The sequence below is a fragment of the Manacus vitellinus genome, unplaced genomic scaffold (assembly GCF_001715985.3).
Source record: "Manacus vitellinus isolate BGI_N305 unplaced genomic scaffold, ASM171598v3 scaffold_53_pilon, whole genome shotgun sequence".
Taxonomy (NCBI): domain Eukaryota; kingdom Metazoa; phylum Chordata; class Aves; order Passeriformes; family Pipridae; genus Manacus; species Manacus vitellinus.
Window position 1 is genome coordinate 1,164,165 of NW_021940637.1, and position 13,913 is coordinate 1,178,077.

At 38.7% G+C, this 13,913-nt stretch overlaps 1 protein-coding gene across 7 annotated transcripts in view; it reads left to right on the plus strand.

The window, feature by feature from the left end:
- The window catches only part of SCAPER (S-phase cyclin A associated protein in the ER), a 141,542-nt gene that overhangs the window by 53,530 nt on the left and 74,099 nt on the right, over nucleotides 1-13,913 (plus strand). For all 7 annotated transcript variants that reach the window (XR_001921809.3, XM_018081506.2, XM_018081504.3 and 4 more), the window contains 2 exons: nucleotides 7,916-8,052; nucleotides 11,220-11,285. Coding sequence is in view for 6 of the 7 variants with exons in the window: in XM_018081506.2 (XP_017936995.1) it covers nucleotides 7,916-8,052; nucleotides 11,220-11,285 (203 nt within the window). In the remaining variant the exon portion in view is untranslated. The remainder of the gene's footprint in view (nucleotides 1-7,915; nucleotides 8,053-11,219; nucleotides 11,286-13,913) is intronic.

A 13,913-nucleotide genomic window follows, 5' to 3' on the forward strand; every position in this document is an offset into this window, starting at 1 on the left:
CTGACTCAACTCTGGTGGTACAGAGCACTGAAACCAGTCCTGGGTAGTATGGTGGTGCAAACTACAGTTTGGTCATATGTAGAACAATATTCCTGTGTCTTTTATCCCCAAACTTACAGAATATAGACTTCATTGTAAAGTAATTTTTTTTTCTTGGCATCTGATTATAGTTCTCCAACAGTAGCCCATTTTTCTTCTCTGTGGCTCAGTGGAAGCAACCTGTAAATCACTTGCAAACAAGAACTCCCCCATCCCAGTAAAGCCTCAGGTTCTGGTTGAGTTGGCTTTACTCAATGTTTTTTTCCTGAGGAAGGAAGGATTATTTTTTAGAGAAGGGTTGTGTGTTGCTAGAGGAGTGGAATTGGGCCAAGCATCTGTGGTCCATTTTTTGTTTATGGATTTTTCATATCTGTTGGATACCTGTGGTCCTTTCAGCCCAGGAACTCAGACCATGTCATTCTGCTGTGAATGCTTCTGTCCTGGAAGAAGCTGTCACGAACAATCAAGTAATTAGAAAGTCTAATCCACGGTGCAGCTTGCAGAAGGTCTCTCAGTGCTCCATACATCAATTCTGCTTTGTTGTACTTTGTGTAGCAGTAGCTTCTTACCTTTAATTTATTATAAAGTGTTGTTTTTCTTGGCAAAAACGTACGTGATTGTTTATTGGCTGTGCCTTTAATTGTGATAGATCAGTGCCAGCAGCTGCACTCTTCCTCTTTTTGGCTTGGATGTCTTGGATATTCACAGCCAGTAAGAAAAACTACTGCTGGCAGGGCCAAGTGCACTCTCATCTCCCTGTTTCTCTCAGTTGCCCTTGCAGCCTCAGGATAATGTCAGTGCCTTCCAGCTTTCCTCCCTCGTCTGCAGGGATGCTTTCCATGGCCAGGAGGCAGAATTCTCATTCTCACAGAGGAAACACCTTTACTTTGCTTTCTGTTGCCCCATTTTGGAGCGACAAGTGGGAAAGGGAATGATATTAAAAATTTGAAGAAATATCTGACCCTACTATTATGAGTATTATTTGCTATTTATCTTAGTGGCAGACTGTTGTATCATTGAATTTAAGGACAAGCAAGGTGACTGAAAGTCGGTACTAGAAGTAAAAATAGTATTTAATTTGGGCATGCTGAAAAGCAGGATCATGAAAAAAAATTAATTAAATTCAAGATGTGAAGGAAATAGTATGTGAATATTCGTTACTTTATAACCTGTTTCTTCATATATGTATCAAGTATAATAACTCTTATTAATGGTAACAGGTAAATACCTTTTCTTAATCTGAATCTTCATATTTTGAAGTGGATCATCACTTGTGGTCTTATAACAGTATTTGATTTCTTTATGATTAAGAATTAATGATCATTTGTGTTTCAAGCTGTCATTATTTAAAATCGAAATATGCTTCTGATATAACTCACAGTCTGCTTCAGCATCTGTTTTCCATACTAAATATTGTCCTAGGCCGTGAGGAAAAAATAAAATATTGAGGAGTTTTGTTGAAACATGTAGTAAAATCATGAACAAATATTCCTGTGGTAATGTGATTTAGAACTGAACCTTTAAAAACCTTAAAAATTTGGCAAAGATATCCCATAAGTGACTATATACACAAGTAAGAAACCATTATTCCTGACATTGGTAATAAATATTGAAAACATATTTAAATGATTTTCTGCAGTTATAGGGGGGTGTTTATTTTGTAACAGGTAGAGGTGTAGAACCAAAAGGTATAGTAGCCTTCAGAATAGTTACCAATTGATTTGTTAGAATATATTCCTTATGTACCTTACCCTTATGGAAAATACTCAGTTTATGTATTTTTTATTAAAATGGTAAATGAATGACAGCCATTATTATATGATATAAGCTACTACAAGTATTTCTTTATATATTAATGCTGATATAAGGGGGCAAGTAACAACAAGTGTTTGAGTGCTCTGAATATGGAATTGAGGTAAATAGCTAGAGTCAGATGTTTTTCAAGTTACCTTGGTCTGAAGAATTGGGTTACAAAACTTATAAGAATACCTTTTCTTTCACAACTTGGGGATTCAAGGTTGGAAAGAATACAAAAATAATAAGAATAACCAGTCTTATGGTATTCTGGCACTCCTGCTTCAGTTCTGGCCAGAATCCAGAAATATGGAAGGGAATGAAAATGAAAAAATAACAGAGGAAAAAACCTCTATAAACTCTTCAGATTCAGGAAGGTCATGCTGGCTCAGTTTGTCGAGTGAAAGTCCAGTGGCTGGGAAGGTTTTCCACTTAAATGACATGGTTAGTTTATAAATAATGGAACCAGGGTTAACTGAGCCCTGACTCACACTCTGTGCAGGACAAACCGACAGGGGACAGTCAGACCTTCCCCTGCCTGGAGCTGGACAGAGGATTTCACTGCAGAGCTGCTCTGGGGGACCCTCCAGAGCTCAGAGGAGGCACCAGACAATACCTGATGTGCTGGGTGCTGGTCCTGCCTGCTCCTGCCAGCACCTGGCTGGGTTTTCAGAGCCTGGCTGTTCCTGCACATGTGGCAGAGCCAGCCCAGACCAGAGTGTGCCCAGGAGCACAGGGATGCAGTTCCAGCTGCCCTGCAGCAGCACAGCCAGGCTGGGCTTTTCTTCTTGGCTCAGAGGCTTTGCTGCAGGATTGTCCTGCCTACTCAGGCTTGCCCCAGGCAGAATTCATGAAAAGGCAACACTTAACAAGAAAGGAACGGGAAATCAGTGTTTGTGTTACACTTGGTCCTAACTTCAGACTGAGGAATTTTGTTGGGAAGGATTCTGTTTGGCACACTGCACAATTTAATAATGTTCCTACGGATATTTGCTGAGTAGTGAAATAATAGCTTATATGTAATACAGACAGCCAAGAAGTGTCATAGTCAGAGATGGGGTAGGAACATAATTTTGCAGTTGTGTTCTGCTTTGATAAATACTTACATATCCAAGGTTTCATCTGCAAGGACACAGATACGTGGATGCTGCTGCTGGAATCAGGATATTAAATGGGTAGAGCTAGTGAAGAGTATTGGTGTTGTGAATAGGTATTGTATGAAGAGGATGTCAATTAGGAAATTTCTTCTCCAGCTGTTGTATTTTATATAGATTACTGAGGTTCACAATCCAGTTTATGGTATGGTTTTCCTCATCCAAGCAGAAGTGGACCCTACTCAGCTATATAGCATTTCAGCATTTTGTAGTATTTGCTACACTGCTCGTGGAAAAACTTTGCAATTCTATTTGTTCTACAGTCTGAAAATGTATTGCAGAGGATGTTGATTGTAATGCTGTTATTCCTGTAAATGTAAATGTCAGGTAAGAAAAAGGAGTGTAATTCAGTGTAGAGAGAAAAGCTTGGTTATAAGAAGTGCTTAGTCAACTAAAATTATCAACACGATATGAAACGAGCAGGGTAGATTTTCTGTTTCAGGCAGTTGAATGGGACTAGGCAATAACCAGCAAGAATGTGACTTCAGGGGTGACCTTATTAGTTTTAGCTTTAATGGTTTGGGCAACTCAATTTCTCCTGTAGTTTGTAGATGAGGCCCATCTGTCGCATTTGGGAAGTTTCAGGATTCTCAGTGACTGAAAGTCAGACCGGTTGAGGATGGAGGGAGAAGGGAGGAAAAGCAAAGTCATTTTTTGTAAATAACCTAATTTCTGTCTGCTTCGTGGTGGCTGCAGTTTTACATGTGCATTTAATGTTAGTCTTTATCACCTTGCTTGTAAACCAACTATTGGAACTTTTACAGGAAATTTATGTTGTTTTAAAAATTACTTCGGCATTATATAAAAATTATTAGAGGTTATATGGCTTTGTCAAATAACAACATGTGTCTGTACAGAATGCAGTTCAATATCACCTGGAATATATTTACTATGTTACTTTTCTGCTTCATAGCTTTTTCAGCTAGAGACTGAGAGTGTCCCTCTAAGAAGCAGGTCCAGTATACCTGGGGATTTTTAGAAGTAACCCTAAGCTTTGATGAATGCACATAAATAACACTGGAGAGAAATAGCAGGAGTATTTCTACTCTCAGGGGTTGCTGAGCCATCATCATCTTAGTATACACAGAGGAACATTCACAGGGGATCATGAAGAAATACATTAGCCCTCTGTTCTTGTTTCCATATTTTGCAGCTGTACATCCCAGCATGGAACAGTCTGGCTGCTCTTTGTGGCACAGATTCTGCCATCTCTGGGAAAGCTGATCCCTTGCTTTGTGCCAGCATTGATTTCAGCTGTGGAGCTGAGAGGATGAGTGGCAAGTATGAGAAGGGATGGCAGAAATCTGATACATAATGACCATCATAGCTGGTTCTGTTTTAATCCTGAGATAGGGAGTGTTCTGTTAGGACAGAACCAGCAAAATTCATAAGCCTTTAAAACAGAGATTTAGAGAAATTGTGCAGCTAAAACTGATAGGACTGAAACCTCACTGAACATTTTCAAGTAGGTGTGAATACAAATCTTAATGACAGAAGATTTCAGTAAAAAAGAACCTCTACTTAATAATACTTTGCATTTTTAATGGCCTAAATTCTCCAAAGATCTGGTGCTTTACTAAGACCTGGGGATTTGGGGTCAGAATGTGCTCAGCATAGCACAGAATGAGGCCAATAATGACCCTTCACTTGTCGTAAAGACAAACTCAGAATGCTTTTAGGGAGAGGGTAAATTAATTTAGTCTCAGAAATTCTTACAGCATATAGCATTTACTTATATAAAAATAATAACATAAAATAGTGAAAGGCTTTCAGGAAGAAGTGACTGGATTACCCAGTTATTCTGCATTACCTTTATTGGAAATACACCCCCTGAGACTGAGGAGTTTCATTATGGCTTAAATGAAAGTTTGCTTTGAAAACACTGCACTAACCTCACTCCCTTTGGTTGTTACTTTTGTGATACGTTAACCTGTCCAACTAATGACCATGGAGGTAAAATTACTCATTAATTTAGTTATTTAAAGGATGGGACATCCTGTACTTCAGTGTGACTCAGTGGATTTTCAGACCTTAATATTTTCAGGTAACTGGTAGGAGGTTGGGAGTAAATATTTTCCCCCTGCTTTGAAGGGTGCTGTGGCAGCAGCTCTCTTCAGGTACCAGTTGTCATCCAACACCAAGCTATTAATTTTACTTGTTTCACACCTGAATGGTGTCGATCTGCCCACTGTGCTAATCCCACGCTTTGATCTGGACCTACAAGAAGTGACTGTTTTTGTGACACAAGGTATTATTACTCTAGTCTGCCTTTAATGAGCTGTATGTATGAGGTCTGATAATATCCCAAACCGCCACACGTGAAAGCTGAGAACTCTGAGAACCATCCTTCCCGGAGGTGCCTGAGTTCAGGTGAACAAACGGGTGTGACCACGGGCTGTGCTCTCCTGGCCCCACAGGCTGGGGGATGAATGTGCTTGGTGAACCCTGTAGTTCTCTTCAAGTCCTCTGCTAAGCCACAGATAAGATGATGAAAAAGGAGATGAGTGTCTGGGAAGGGGATGCAGAGCTTTGTCTCCCTGATTCCTGCCCAGCACAAGTGTGACCCCGTGGTTGCAGTGCTGCCCCTCTCGAGGGTGGGGGCCATTCCACAGGGCAGTGGCCTCTTCATTCTGCTCTGCTGTCACTTGGAAGAAACAATAGTTTGAAGATCTGATGAACCAAAGTCCCAGTTTCACTGTTGAACAAAGATGTGGAGCTACAGTAACCTTTGTTCTGTGTGTTACAAGTGCTGCATCTCACTGGTGAGGCATGAGCTAAGCTAAGGGTGGTGCCAAGGTGCACTGGTGCCGTTTGGAAAGCAGGGATGTACCTCCCCAATCCCACCAAAATAATTCATAAATAGCTTTTTTAATAGATGTCACAGGTGAAGTACCCAGAAACTTGGTAGCAAAGCAGTAGTGCCATAGTCTGTTCTGAGGAAGTCCTTTCTTTTCTCAACACTGACAGGCTCAAACTCATTGTTTCCTGTGAAGTTTGAGCCTTATGACCAGGCTTCTGGTTTTTAAGGGAAATTTAGGGGAAAAGCTATTTTTAAGTGGGCCACATCTCTCTAAAGAAACAAAATTGAACTTGGATTTCATAGCCAGGACAGGGATGGTGAAGGAGCTTGAACACAAGTGCTGTGAGGAGAGGCTGAGGGAGCTGGGGTTGTTGAGCCTGGAGAAGAGGAGGCTCAGGGGAGACCTCCTCACTCTCTGCAACTCCCTGACAGGAGGGGGGAGCCAGGTGGGGGTTGGTCTCTCCTCCCAGGAACCAGCAGTAGGACAAGAGGGCACAGTCTTGAGCTGTGCCAGGGGAGCTGTGCCAGGGGAGGTTTAGGTTGAGCATTAGGAAGAAATTCTTTCCAGAGAGAGTGCTCAGCCATTGGAATGGGCTGCCCAGGGAGGGGGTGGAGTCACCATCCCTGGAGGTGTTTAAGGACAGACTGGATGTGGCATCAGTGCCATGGGCTGGGAACCACGGCGGGGTTGGATCAAGGGTTGGACTTGATGATCTCAGAGGTCTTTTCCAACCCAGCTCATTCTATGATTCTTTGATTCTGTTCTGCACTGCTGCAGGTGGATTAAGAACTAACTCATCACAAACTGTTGCCCTCCTGACTCAGACTCACAGGCACAGCCTTCTGAGATACCTTTAGGAAGTTTTCTTTTAAGTACTTCTTGCTAAAATTAAATAATATTAAGGGCAGGGAAAATGCTTACAGAAGCTGTTAGAATCTTGTTACCTGTGGCTGTAGCAATATATAACAACATGCACAGTTTGAAGAACTTCAGTATTCCTCAAATACAGTGCTCAGGTGTGCTGGGAGTTATCCAGGGTAGCAAAGTGAAAGTCGATGTTACTTTTAGAATTTACTTAGAGTATTATGCTGGATTACTTATGTCTAATATTAATTCAGTGTTCATTTTGCATTTATATGATTTAAGATACTTATTTCATTTACTGTTTTCACCAAATATATATTGCTAGGTTATATCATGCAGCAATGCTTTCCAAAAACTAAGTGGTCTTTTTCCAGGAAATTTCACAGAGATTTATTTTGTTTTCAACAGGCATAGTATTTTCCTCAATCAGTGAAAGAAAATATAGGTTGTTTTCTGGAAAATACTGTCTATAAATTTTTTAACACTTCACCTTTTACTTTGAATTTTAAGGATACTTACCAAAAAGGAAGGAATAACCACTTCTGATTGTGACCCTAATCATATTCAAGGCTAAATTATCCTAATAAGCAGTGGTAACCTGTACTTCATAATATGTTTGGTATTCTACAAGAAAACAGATATAAACCTCAGTGTATTAAAAATTGTGTAAATACATTCTAATAACTGGCATTAAACTAATTGATTAGCATTTCTTCTGTGGGAAGCGGAGATTTTACCAATATTTTACTTAAATTCAGATTTGTTCCTGTGAGAGGAAAAGTAATATTCCCGCTAATAAATGGTAATATTGTAAGTAGTGAATAGTTTCAATGTATTTTAATAAAGTTAAGGCAAGTCTAGATTTTCATGAAGAGTTAAAATAAAAACCAGAATTAGCTTCTTTAATATAATGAGCTATATTAGTAGAGCAGGTTTCATGTAGCTGTAAAGGGCAGCTTGGAGGAGAGAAGATGTCAGCTTGGAGTTCATACTTGTTAAATGACAAGTTTCTTGAAAATAAGGCACAGTATTTATTCTTCTTTTAATAATTATTCTCCTTTTTTAGAAAATACCCATTATTTGTTCTCTCCAGTGTAAAATAATCTCTTTCCCAAGATCTATTTTAAAATTTGACTTCATTTTCATAACCTCTTGTTAGATATTATAAACAGGACAAAAATAATACTGTTTTTTCCTGGGAAGGTAATATGTGACCTCCATCACATACTATAACATTAAATATTATTTCACTGTTTTCTGCAGGAGCACCTGTCATTAAAGAAGTACATTGTGGACATTGTGATTGAGAGTTCTGTTCCTGTGGAACCATTAAAAGATGGAGAGGAGAAACAAAAAATTAAAAAGAAAGCCAAGAAGCTAAAGGCACGGATGAACTCCAGGTAGTACAAATTCCTTTTTATTTTTTTTTTCCTTTAAGTTTTGTTCTAAACTTTACCTTTTGTCCTTTAGTATGAGTGCAGTGGAAGGCTGAAAAAAATGTAAAATTATTTGCTTTGGGAGTGTCTTGAAAATAACACTGATGAGCCTAATTTATGGCCACTTTCTCTGATTGAGAAAGAAAACTGAATATCGATCTGGAGCCCTTGGTTTCACCTGTTAAGAGCTTTTCTCATAATTGGATGCCAGTGCCCTGCCAAAACTGTAGCCTCTTCTAGCATACAATAGCATGTTTAAATTTGTGTAAACCATGCCTATTTTTCTTTCTAGCTATTGATTTTTAAATGAAGTATCAAAGAAAATCAATAGTAATCAACAAATAGGAGTCAGCCCGCTGTGGTGTCAAATCCCATGACTAAATTTAATCATTTTTTGTTGCCTGTCACAACAAGAAGAATAAAAATATCTTAAAATGGAAAGTGAGCTGTCAGACCTGCAATTTGTTCTTAGTCTAAAAAGTGACATCTGCAAATCAGTATGATGTGCAGGACATCATTATATCATGAACTGGCAGTGTCACTCTCTAGAGCTGAACAGTGCCCAGCCGAGGTTAATACTTAATTGAATATTGTAATATATTTTTGCATTTCTCTCTAAAAATACTTCTCAGTAGGTAAGAGTCATTGTTATGTATTTTCCCTACCTTCTTAAGCAAGAAGGGCTTCAAAGAAGAGAAGAACACCTGCATGGATTTTTAGAGCTCCAGTAAAAATGAGATGTTTTATTAACTCATGATGGTGCTAATAAAGGCACATCAGTCTTCAAAACCACCACACTTTTACAATGTATTACTGTTTCTGATTGCTTTCCTCTTTGAATGAGCAAATCCACTGTCTGAACAGCACATTGGAACACCCTGTTGAAACTGGATAACGTTCTTCCAGGTTTCTGATTGCTCAAGATGCAGAGTTATTCATATGACCTGTTGATTTAATGCAGTTACTGGGTCCAGTCTCCAGAGCTGCTTCTGTTGAATTTAGTCAAAGATTTGTCAGACCTCAGAATACAGGTTCAAATGATAAATAGTTTGTTATTGGCACTGAGAGGAGAAAAACTTTTTCAGAACAACTTGAGTTCTTACGTGTCAGACTGCTGGGTGAGTCAGCATATTCGTCATGAAAAATTGTAATTAAAACAGTAATAAAGGGACATCATTGTACAAAGGTGATGTACTATTTAAAATACAGTGAAAGCTTCAAAATCTAGGAGGAGTTATCTTGGCAAGACATGAAATCCATGTTCATTAGGCTTGTTTTTCCTACTAAAGGGTGACTAAACTTTTCAGTGGTCTGCTGTCCTGGAAGATAACTCAGAGTTAAATTGAAGATTTCACGATGAGTTTTCTAATGTCAACACAAAAGGCTTACTAATAAAAATGTCCATTAGTGGTATAAAGCAAAGGTATTTTGATGTTGAGAATTTGGAGTTTTGTAGGTGTTAGTAGATTATCTACAGACCATGTTTTAGTACATATCTACAAGTCTCCCTCTTCCCTATAAAAAGAAACAGTTACAACAAATACCCTTACACCTCAGCTCTTGAAATGATGCATTCATTTCAGTTTCTAGGAAGCTGTGATATTCTAAAACTGGAAAAAAATAAGAACTGCATCCAAATAGGTTCCTGTTGCTCTCCTGAGTTTCCAGATCTTAAATCACTCCTGCAATATCAAAGCAATGAAGGGCGGAGGTGAATGAGGGGACAAATGGTGATCAATGGGATATTAGATATGTTGAGAAGTTTTGTTAGTCTTATTAATTATATTTATAACCCTAAGCCATTTAACTGGTGCTATCAGTAACAACTGATATATAGCTGAGTAAATTATCTCAGGTTATCGTGGATGTGCTGCTGGCAGAAGAGTATTTGGGTACTCCCATGGCAAAAGGAGTCCTGATGAAAGCCAAATTTGAGCATGAGAGGTGGCTACCATATAGTTGGTGTGTGCTTTACAGTGGATTTAAAGCACTCCAGCCACGTGCATTTAGTAACAGGTATTTTGGGTGATTTTTCAAGTTCGGCTGACTTGTCTGTGCAGAAGCTGACATGTGTTGTTTCTGGGTAAGAAGGCAAAAGGTTAATAAAGGAATCTCACCTTTGTGTTTAATACTGAATTCAGCTGTGATTAATGGCTTTATTAATGACCCACAAATCAGAGCTGGTGGTGATGTAACAATATTTGCGTGGAGCGTAAGTTGGGACGGTTCAGCCGAGGGAAGATCTGAGTGGCTTTGGGAAACTCCATCCATTTGTGGGAACAGAAAATATAAAGGAAAGTTCACTCTATATACCTGAGAGAAATGCATCTGCATCGCTGCAGTGCCTGGATTAGTTTTGCTTTATGTGTGTGTGTGTGTTATTAAAAGCAGGTTGCAGGATTAGCACCGTGAATCCTGCTTTGGTCCACGAGCAAATCGTGATTTTCACCTGTTGGCACGGGCTGGCTGGAGTGAAAACAAGCAGTGGAAAAACATCTCGTCTCCCTCTTCCTACTTTTTGGCATATAGCCAGTGTAAATAATAGTTTTAAGGGACTAAAGAGGTTGTGTTTCTGTTTCCAGCAGTAAAACAGTCATTCTTTGAGGTGTTTCTGTGTCGTTTGCCTAAAATTTATTATATTACAATACAATCAGTAGTTACATAAAAATGCTCCTTTGCCTGTAAATATAACCAAATATTTATATGTTAATTATAATCTGTGATGTACTGATCTGATCTGCACTACATGTCTAAATCACTAATATTTTATATAATAATTATATATTTTATATTTATACATCATAATATAAATTGTTATATCACTAATAATTTTATAATAGGCAGTAGATTACTACATTTCTATGTATCACTTGTGCAGTTTTCTACCATTTCAAAAGTCAACTTAAATATGCCATTTATATACTGATGTTATTCTAAAACAGTAATATTAATCATAAATTGCTAATGGCCAGTAGTTCAGCACCAGTCTGGATTCTGACAGGGCAACTCTGACAGAAACGCTGGGCCTTACTGTGAACCAGGAAAAACCCAAAGGTTTGAACCCTGTCACTAATATTACATCCTGTACACTTTAGACAATAGTCAATAATAATGAATATTTTCTCCTCTAGGGCAAAGGAATATGAGAGCTTGATGGAAGCAAAAAATGCTGTGTCTGATTCCCCATTTAAATCCAAGTAAGCATTAAACTTTCTTTACTTAAACATGTGCTTTTTTACCCTGTCTGTTACAGAAGTGCTTCTGAAGTTCCCAGCAGAGCAGGTGTGGAAGGTTCTCCCTCAATGTTGGGCATGTTGCCATCTTGAGTTACACATTAGTTTCTAATACAAAAGCTCAGACCTTAGAAATGCATTTTTTTTGAAGACACTGTGTATCTTAAACCATGGAAGTTGCTGTAGTAAAGAAAACATGTGCTCATACTTTTCTTACTTGGAAACGAGAAGGTTCCAGTCTTGCACTTCCAGACTGATGGTGAAAATTCAGCACTGGAATGCTGGGGCTGAAAATCTTATATTTGGCCTGCATTTGATCAGAAAGAAAGGTGAAAGCATATGATGTTTTCCAGTCTGACACTGAGCTTTTCAAAGAACAGACCTTTTTGTTGTCTAGGATAAGGCACAGATGAAAACAGCTGGATGGTAAGATTAAAACAAGACCTGTGCTCAGTGACAAATTCCTTCTCCTTAGTTTGAAACTGAAAATTGCTCAACTCTTACTCTCTGATTTCACTGAAACCAGTTGGGAAAAGATGCAGAATATTTGGATTTCCAAAAGGATTTTGACAAGGTCTATCACCAAAGATTTTAAAAGAAACTATATAGCTGTAGTTTAAGTGGAAAGCAGTTAAGAAGTTGAAAAGAAGTGGAGTGTTTCCTCAGTCCTTGGCAGAACAGGGAGGTCACCAGTAGAGTTCTGCAGTTGTGAAATGTTTGACATATTCACAAGTGACTTGGAGAAAGAGGGCAAGCAGTGAGAGGACAGAGTGTGATGATCATGCAGAGATTCAGGACAGTAGGGACAAGAGCTGATGCTGAATGATAATTTTGAAGAGAGTTAGTGAGGCAATAAAATGGCTGGTGAAATCCAGTGTATATTGAGTGCTACACAATAGAGAGGGAAGACAGAACTCAATTATATCTTCACATACAAAGTGTGGGCCTTAAATTTGCAGATGTGAGAGGTAGTTCCAAGAAAATATCAGCTCAGTCCTCTCAGTAGTTCATAGAAATCCTTTGTTAAAATTATTTAAAAACTAGCAAAAACAGAACAAAGAATGTGATGTACAAATACCTGGGTCATCTGCATCTTTTGATTACAATGTGCAGTTCTGGTTCTTTGTCTCCAAACAGATAAGCTGGAATTGTAAAAGGTTCAGAGAAGGCAGGAAAGGAAATCTGTAATAATTTTACGTGTAACTTCTGTGTTAGGAAATAAGTAAGCTGGTACTTCTCATTCTGGGGAAAAATGTGATAATGGGAGGAAGTTCTAATGGGGTTTTGTTACAGAGATCTATAAGGTCATAAATGGCATGGAAAAGATGGATGGTGATTGTTTGCTGTCCTTCCTGGTACCGGAATGAGGGAGCGCAGGGTAGAGCTGGAGCCGGATTTGGAAGAAACCAAATCCAGTGTTCTTAAAGCAGAGTGCAGGGAGATGGATGGAACTCCCTGACTAAAGTCACACAGGTGATAGCTGACACTTTACCTGCATTCCTGCAGTTCTGGGAAAGGACATCCAGCCCCAGAGACTCTGAAGATGAAAATGGGGAAAGAAACAGATTAGTAAAGAGGATTATGCACTCCTGCCCTGTTCTTAATTTTCCTGAGACATCCATTTACAGTGGGCAGATGGTGTGTGTGCCTTACTTGTAGTTGGGCTCAGGGAGTCTGTAGCATCAGCCAAGGAGCTCTGGGGTCTCCACAGTTGGATTCTAAAACCCTCATCCTAAAATTGTGACGACTTTCCAGGCTGGGGATATTTGTCTTCAGACCAAGGTAATAATCTGTATGTTTTGTGATTACTTCCATCACTCATAAATTGCTGATATACTTGAAGGTGGCATTTTGTATAAGTTACTGGTGGTTGAGAAGTTCAGATCCTTGCAGTTATATACAACTAGCCTGCAGGCAGTATCTTTTACATAGTCTTTTCAATAGCTTGAAAACCTGCTACTGAATCTTAGATGTATTTTAAAATAATAAAAATCCATCACTGAGGTTTGACTTAAGAAAATGCCCCATCTCCAGCAGATGGCACACCTGCATAAACACATGGGGAAGGAATTGGCTTTGTTTCTTAATCATCAGCACTTCCATTTGCAAGATTAATTTTGTAGCATATTAAGACTTCTAGATTTGTAGCTTCTGTGTTTTGCTTTTCTTTGCTACCATTAGGGTAGCAAAGAACATTAAGGTCTGATTGTCAGAAAGTAGAAATGTGCATGTTTAAGTAAATGAAAATATTGATAAGCTGTAGTGCCTCCACTTTAGGTCCTTTCTGAGATCATAAGTGATGTAACTTAGTCAGTTGTGTCTCAGTTGAAGCACAAGAGAAACTCAGACTTTTAAATTTTTAAAAATATTTTCAAATCTTTTGACTGATCTTAAATTTAACAGTTTTCATTTCTCTTTACATGATTAAAAGTTCCTTTGCTTTCAGACAGAATCTTCTGTTCCACCTGCTTTCTTAGTTTCTTCCTTTATTGCCTCTGTTATTGCTGCACCCTTTTAGACACAAACTAGAGTTGTGGCCACTGTATAGCTCACTCTCATCACAGATCTGAGGTCTCTTTTGCAGTCTTCCTG